Source organism: Homarus americanus, unplaced genomic scaffold (genome assembly GCF_018991925.1).
Source record: "Homarus americanus isolate GMGI-L3 unplaced genomic scaffold, GMGI_Hamer_2.0 scaffold55693, whole genome shotgun sequence".
Classification (NCBI taxonomy): Eukaryota; Metazoa; Arthropoda; class Malacostraca; order Decapoda; family Nephropidae; genus Homarus; species Homarus americanus.
Window position 1 is genome coordinate 31,522 of NW_024720838.1, and position 8,152 is coordinate 39,673.

Below are 8,152 nucleotides of genomic sequence, written 5' to 3' on the forward strand. Positions count from 1 at the left end.
TACTTGGCATTAAAGATATACGGGAAGTGAATAAGGGTTGAATGTTAGAGAATGAGTGTACAGTAATTTTGTCAACAGTTATTATTACAACTACTGTAATTATCTGTGTGAAAATAACAAGTACAGTATTTTACTTCATCCTCAATCAGAGTCTTCGTGATTATTGTGTTCCCTTCATTAACACTGCTGGGCTATACCATACAAGCCCCCCTGGCCCCATTATGGGTTGTTTGACCTGTGCCTGGGTGGGCTAATTTCCATTAAAAAAAACAAAAAAAGGCAGAGAAATATTATACAAACTGGTAAATCATTCTAATCCAGTCATTTAATTAGATTTATTTTGTGTGCCTTTTGTAAACATTTTCACACCAGGTAGCGGAATACCCGAGGGGGAGACTTGTTACGTACTCACCCTAGAGGACAACGGCTCATGGCTGGTGTGGAATCCTTCAACAGCTCAGTGTTTTGGTGCCACGGATGCCTTCAGTCCCCTCAGTGCTGTCTACATGCTCGTTGATCAAGATAATGTAAGTTTATTTGGTGTTTACTCTTAATGTTTTTTCTTGACTTTAGTACTGTACTGTAATGCCATTGAGTGACACAACAAACCTCTGAGAAAATGTGTTGTCTCAATGATATGATTATTATGTCATGAATGTAGTGATTCATTCATACAGTGGAGGCAAAATGTCAATTTCTTCCTGTGGTATATGACAGAGCCACATCAGTTGTCAGAGTTCTTAGTAAATGTGTGGAAAATTTTGCATGTGAAGTAATACTAGTCTTCATCTGCCCAAATGTCAGTAAGTTACAACAATTAAATGTGGAGAAGTATGTTTATGGAATGTAGGTTACCAGGAATGACTTAATGCATATATTATACTGTAGCTGTAAAATAATATATCCCAGTAACATTTGCTTTATTTGGGACTAGCAGAAACGCCGCCCTCTGGGCGGCTCATTCGCTAGGCCACGGTAGGACGCCACCCTCCGGGAGGCTCCACATTGTCTCACTTTTCAGTCCCGAAAACTTCTTCCATCAATAGTTCATTAATTGTGTATGTAAGTTCCACCATGTTTTTCACTACAACGGTACAGCAAAGTATATTTTTTTAGCATTAAACTGTTATTATTTTATTGTCTAATCACCACTACATATAACACCACCCATCATCACTACATATAACATCATCCATCATCACTACATATAACACCACCCATCATCACTACATATAACAACATCCATCATCACTACATATAACATCATCCATCATCACTACATATAACACCATCCATCATCACTACATATAACATCATCCATCATCACTACATATAACACCACCCATCATCACTACATATAACAACATCCATCATCACTACATATAACATCATCCATCATCACTACATATAACACCATCCATCGTCACTACATATAACATCATCCATCATCACTACATATAACACCATCCATCATCACTACACATAACATCATCCATCATCACTACAGATCGGTAAAGTAGTTTCCTAGATTCTCGTGCGGACACACAAACAAACACACAAACAGACATATTCTTTGTTTTATATAGATATAGATATATTAATATAATTTATTCTTTTCACCACTTTTCAGTTTCATTGTCGGTTGGGCAGTTAGTCAGTTCTCTGTTGTGACCTTTATTGACCTGTGTTAGTACTGGAGGAAACTGGAGTACCTGGAGTAAACCTGCTATGTTTGTCAGGGTCACACTGGATAACACCCTTCTCACATCCAACTTGAGGATTGAACCTGGGATGCAGTAGTGAAAGACAAGTGCACTACCACTGTGCCACCAACACCCTTCTGGATTAATTTTTTTTTCCCTCCAGATTTGGGCCAATGTACAGAAATATGATGATCCTCCGCGAGTTAACTTTGACGTCCATGGTTCCGGGTGGCGTTCATTATTCTCCAGGTCTCAGCCGGACCCTGGTTTACCGAGCGTCCAGCCTCAGCGGCTCACATTCCATCCAGTCGACACAAGCCAAATGGATCAGCTGAAGGAGAGACTCGAGATACTACTGAGAGATGCCATCATGAAGTGGAGAAGCTCTCAGAGGTGTGTAGGAATCACTCCATTTGAATCAATCTGATTTTTAATTACAAGTTAAGATTCAGTCTTAATTGTATTCAGAAATACCATACAGAAATTACACATGAGAAATATTATGCAACAATTTCAATATTTTACTTTCTTTAACTTAAATAAGAATATTAGTTACATAAAAAACAGTTCATAATCCTAAATTGCACTGGGAGGTGTAGCCAGAAATCCCATCAAGGTAAAACCCCTTACCAGTTGACAATGGCTTTGAAAATCCTGAGCTTTTGGGTATATGGTAGAGACATAGGTGAAGGATGACTGGACAGAAATGAAGGATTGATGGTGAAATCCTAGTTTATGTCAGAGCCCAGAACTTGGTGACTTGGAAACCCTCCTAACTCCCCTGGGTTAGTGTGGAAGTGTGTCAGTGCATGATAGGAATTGTTGTTTGGAAAACCAAACATGGCTGATGTTAATGAAAGGGCAAGGTGCACTCTAGTTAATATCACATGCTTGTTCAGTCTCCTGCCCTTTAGTAGTGTGTGTGAGGGAAGCTTTTCCAAGGTGTTGATTGTGATAGGGTATTAACCCAATTCATTTTGACTGATGACTTAGTGTGTGGATTAAACTCAAGCTGCTTAGTTTCAGGTTTAAAGGTACTACAGTACAGTAATGAGGGATTTTAAGACCAATACTTCAGTTGTGACTTGAATCATCTTCTAATGAATATTTTAGTAATTTGTTTGAAGTATTGTTTATAATTTAATGAAAGTGCTCAGAAACACAACATATGAGGATACCTATTAATATTTAATTTATGTTTTTAACTTGGTGTGTTGGGTGCAGGACACCTTGGAACCGACATGCCATCATGGTGTTAAGAAAATTAGTTCATGGATTAGAGGAACCTCGAGCCTCTGGCAAAGATACTTCACCTGATCTCACACAGTTAGCGACAATTATGACTTCCCACAAGGTGAGTTGATGTTTTTACCTCTGGTCACTAAAACCTTGAGTTATAAAATTAGAAACATAATCTTGGTCGGGAAAATCATTATCATCTTCATAATTTATGGCCATTTTCAATACTTGCACGAGTTAGCTGTGATTATCTGATGGGACAGTGTTGAGAACTGGGCCTTATGCAGTATATAAAAGTAGAGTAATGTAATAAAATGTTCTACTGTATTTTATATTAGTTTTTGTGAAGCTTTCATATTAATAACTGTATTGTATATATCAACTGAGAAGATGTTTTTATACCATAGTTAAACCAGAATGAAAACTCTGAATGTTTAAAAGTTAGTAATGGTCTGTAGGTATGTGGGGTGTGTGTACATCAAGGGTACAGTACCATGGCCAGTGTGGTGGAGGCTGTCCACAGTACTGGGATCCACCTCACACAGTCAAATGATGCTGAATTTGCCCTCGCTCTTCACCTCAAACCCTACCCAGCCTCCATCATATCAGTGTGGGTGTATGTGGCATCACTAGTCAAGAGAATGTAAGCTGCTTTGCCACACAGGGGATTTTAACATGATTGTGGCTTTTATGTAATAGAGTTGATTGCAGAAAAAAAATATATTAAATAAAAAAAAAATGTGTACGTGCATCCCTTGTTTCACAATTGGATTGTGTTCCTGAAAAACTTAACATTGAACAAAATTATTGTTGAATGATGGATAACAGCAAAGCACGAGGAGCAAACAACAGGTTCAAACAGCAGGGTAGTAAACACTGAATACAGTACAATACAGTACTGTACTGTACTCCCTAATAATAATTACAGTGGCCCCTCGGTTAACGAACTCAATCCGTTCCAGAAGGTCGTTCGTTAACCGAAACGTTCGTTAACCGAAACCATTGTTTCAATGGGTTTTTGGGTAATTGGTTCCAGCTCACCGAAAATTTCCTAACTTCAACAAAAATGGCGGAAAAATTTACTTACTTTGAGGTGTGTATGTAGAAGGCTCCTGGATGATGGTGATGATGTGCATTTGAAGTGGGAGGTGCAGGAGGAGAAGGGAGAAGAGAAGGAAGTGGAGGTGGAGGAGAAGCATTTTACTGCTTCTTGGAAGGTGAGTCACCTTCCATGAAAATGTCAGGAACCTCTGGACTGACAGATTCTCCACCATGAACATCCTCTCTCCTTCTTGAAGTGGAAGGCTGAGGGCTAGCATCTTGTTCCCTCTGCCTTTTACTGAAGAAAGTGTCAATTGTGGTCTGTGGGGCATCTGTCCTCCTCACCATTAACTTATGTTTAAAGAAGGAGACCACTGAGTCCTCAACATGACACAAAGTTAGTTCAGTTTTTTCCACTTCTGGGTGCTTTGAAGCCAGTTCCCTGAACTTCTCCCAGTGGTAAATCACATCTTTCAACTGTTTAGCTGACATATGGTCATCACTTTCAATTTCCTCCTCACCACTGTCAGCCTCTACCCGTAACATCTCATCCAGTTCCTTCAAGTCATTAGGAGTAAGTTCCTCCTCATGAGACATCACAAGCTCTTCCACATCCTTCTCCTCCACTTCAAGACCCAATGACTGACCAATGGACACAATCTCCTGGTCCAACTCTGTGTCATCCTCAAATCCCTCAAAATCATGGACTACTGATGGCCACAGTGCTTTCCATGAAGAATTGAGGGTTCTATTGGAGACTTCTTGCCATGATGACACAATCAATTTTACAGCCTCCAGGACGTTGAATTGTGTCTTCCAGAACTGTTTCAGTGTTAGTTCAGGATCAATGGAAGTTGCCTGATGACACCTCCTAAACATTTTCTTCATGTACAACTTCTTGAAGTTGCTGATCACATTCTGGTCCATTGGCTGTATGAGTGATGTAGTGTTTGGAGGCAAAAACAACACTTTCACAAAGTCAAATTTATACTCCAAATTTCTGGCAAGGTCAGGGTCATGACCAGGAGCATTATCCATGAGGAGAAGAGCCTTTAAAGGAAGTTTATTGGTGGTTAGGTAGCTCTTGACAGAGGGGCAAAACACATCAATAGCCCATTCATTAAAGAACTGTCTTGTCACCCATGCCTTACGGTTGGACTTCCAATAAACTCCAAGCATTGTTCTTACCACTTTCTGTTGCTTGAACACCCTGGGGTTTTCAGAGTGGTAGACAAGCATAGGCTTCAGTCGGAAATCCCCTGAAGCATTGGCACCAAGCAATAGAGTGAGACGGTCTTTCATGGGTTTATGCCCAGGTAAAGAGGCTTCATCCTTGGTGATGAATGTTCTTTTGGGCATCTTTTTCCAGAACAGCCCAGTTTCGTCAACATTGAACACTTGCTGTGGAAGATAATTTTCTTCTTCCATCAGTTTTTTAAATTCAATTAAAAACTTTGCTGCCCCTTCTTTATCAGCACTAGCAGCTTCACCATGCCTAACAACACTTAAAATGTCACTTCTTTTCTTAAATTTTTCGAACCAGCCTTTGCTAGCCCGAAAATCTTCAAATTCTGTTCCTGAAGAACTAGGTTGATCTGTCTTTAAATGTTCATAAATCTCCCTGGCTCTTTCACAAATGAAATCACCAGAAACTGAATCACCTTTCATCTGTTTTTCCCTAATCCAGATGATAAGTAACCTCTCAGTTTCTACGATTAGGGATCTACTTTTAAACACTCTTGTAGATTTGTCTCTCACGTTCACTTCCTTAAATTTGTCTTTTTGTGCAAGAATTGTCGACACAGTTGATGCCGACATGCCATATTCTTTGCATAGCGCATTTGATTTAATACCTTGTTCGTGTTTTTTTATTATTTCCTGCTTCATTTGGATTGAAATCACTTTTCTTGATCTCTTAGGCCCCATGCTGGATTCAAACAATGGCAACACGTATTTTTCAAAGTTAAACTAGCTGTAAATAAAGAATATTTTCTTTAAAATAACACTGCACTGCACTATATATTGTCAATATGTAAAATAATTTTCAAAATGACCAATAATTTGCTTGGAAACACAGAAAAAAAGCGTTTAGTTGAAGAGAGTCTCAAGCAAGATGTTACCTCCAGTGAAAACAGAGAGAGACTGACGCCTGTTTGCTGTGTTAAGAGGCTGGATGCCGCGCATTAAACTAGTCACTTTACCTTCAATTTTGTTCAATAATTGTTAAAATGACTAAAAAATTGAATATTAAACTTTTAAAATAATTGAATAGTATAAACTTCTTGATATTTACAAAAATAGTAAGGAATTTAAGCCCTAGAACCGATTAATGTATTGGCGGACTGATACTAAAGCTGGTTGCCCGGTCAGTGCAAGCGAAAACATGTTGAGGTCGGTTCGTAAGAAGTTCGTTAAGCGAAATTTTTTTTCGTTAACCGAATTGAAGATCCTTATGGAAGGCAGTTCGTTAATCGAAATTACGTTAACCGAGGTGTTCGTTAAACGAGGGGTCACTGTATAAGAGTTTTTTTATAAACTGTTTTTAAGTTAAACGATTGATTTATTGACAACAAACTTCTATATAAATGATGTGGTTCAGAGTTAAATTACTTGGTGAGCAAAATGTGAGCCTATTTCAAACAAACTTAAAATTTCATGTCAAAAAAAAAATGATACATAACATACCATAAAATATATATATTTTTTTATTATTATTTATTGGGCACTCCCCTACATCCTTGTGTAAGGTGAAATGCAGAAGCATTTACAGTGCCCAACAGGGAAGCATGCTAAGTTCACGCTTGCCTTTATGTCTCATGCGTTAAGGGCGTAGAAGCCTGAAGAGTCAATGGTTTATGTCATCAAGTTATTGGAGGCTCCAACAACTTGTCCCTGAATACGAATTCGCAACTTTCGACTTACAGCAGGTACCTACTTTACTGCTAGGTGAAAAGGCACTAATGGGGGCTAGGAAGTATGTCCAAACAACTTCCACCGGCCCGGGAATCGAACCCGTGACATCTCGCTTGCGAAGGCAAGAGCGGTACCACTTTACCACCGGTCCCCCATAAAATACAATAGTACCTGAACATTGTTCATTGTGGACAAATGGTAGTGAAGGAAACATGACTGAAGAAGTCTTGTAATAAAGCTCCATCTCTCATGTTTCCTCCACTAACATACTACACTAGCACATATTATATGAAAAAAAAATAGCTCCTTCCACACTCAAGCCATCCTCTGGGTGACACCACACAGTCCAGCCAGGCAGTCACCTAGCTGACTCTGAGATGTGTGTGTGTGTGTATCTATGTAATAATAATAATAATAATTAACGGTTTATTGAAAGAGCTTGGCAGCCAGAAGGCTGAAAATATACAATTACATATTTGGGGAATGGGTTTCGAATAACAAATAATATACAAGTAACATAAGTGATTCAAATAAGATATATAATAACTAGATGGGGAAAAGCTCAAACTACAGTGCATTTCAACATAGTGACAGTGCAAGAAGTAGTATTTACTGGGAGTGAATACACTGGTTTTTACAAGTTATTGATAATTTTTACAATGCTTGGGACTGGGCTGTTCTTATAGCGATCAGTTCGTGAACGTATGGACTGGATGCGGTTGTGGTGTCGAACAGCAATTCTCGGGCTAGGGATCTCAGGTGGTAGTAGGAACCGGTGTCGAGGATGGTGTAGAAGCTTCTTACCAAATTTGCAGATGAGGTCGTGGTGATGGTCAGTGTATGTGAGTGTGTGTGTGTGAGAGAGAGGTCACACTACTGACACAAGCTCTCATGTATGTAGTAAGGTAGTCACTGTAGTAAGGGGGTCACTGTAGTAAGGTAGTCACTGTAGTAAGGTAGTCACTGTAGTAAGGTAGTCACTGTAGTAAGGTAGTCACTGTAGTAAGGTGGTCACTGTAGTAAGGTGGTCACTACAGTAAGGTGGTCACTACAGTAAGGTGGTCACTACAGTAAGGTGGTCACTGTAGTAAGGTGGTCACTACAGCAAGGTGGTCACTACAGCAAGGTGGTCACTACAATAAGGTGGTCACTACAGTAAGGTGGTCACTACAGTAAGGTGGTCACTACAGTAAGGTGGTCACTACAGTAAGGTAAAAGTGAGAATGTGTATTTGCGAAGAAGCGCTAGATAAACTG

The 8,152-nt window shown here is 39.3% G+C and overlaps 1 protein-coding gene across 1 annotated transcript in view; it reads left to right on the forward strand.

The window, feature by feature from the left end:
- LOC121861271 (coiled-coil and C2 domain-containing protein 2A-like) overlaps nt 1-3,687 on the forward strand; it is a 28,559-nt gene extending 24,872 nt beyond the window's left edge. The window contains exons 24-27 of the mRNA XM_042358916.1: nt 373-527; nt 1,867-2,096; nt 2,928-3,057; nt 3,401-3,687. Coding sequence (XP_042214850.1) covers nt 373-527; nt 1,867-2,096; nt 2,928-3,057; nt 3,401-3,589 — 704 coding nt within the window. The 3' untranslated portion in view covers nt 3,590-3,687. The remainder of the gene's footprint in view (nt 1-372; nt 528-1,866; nt 2,097-2,927; nt 3,058-3,400) is intronic.
- The last annotated feature ends 4,465 nt before the right edge of the window (nt 3,688-8,152 follow it).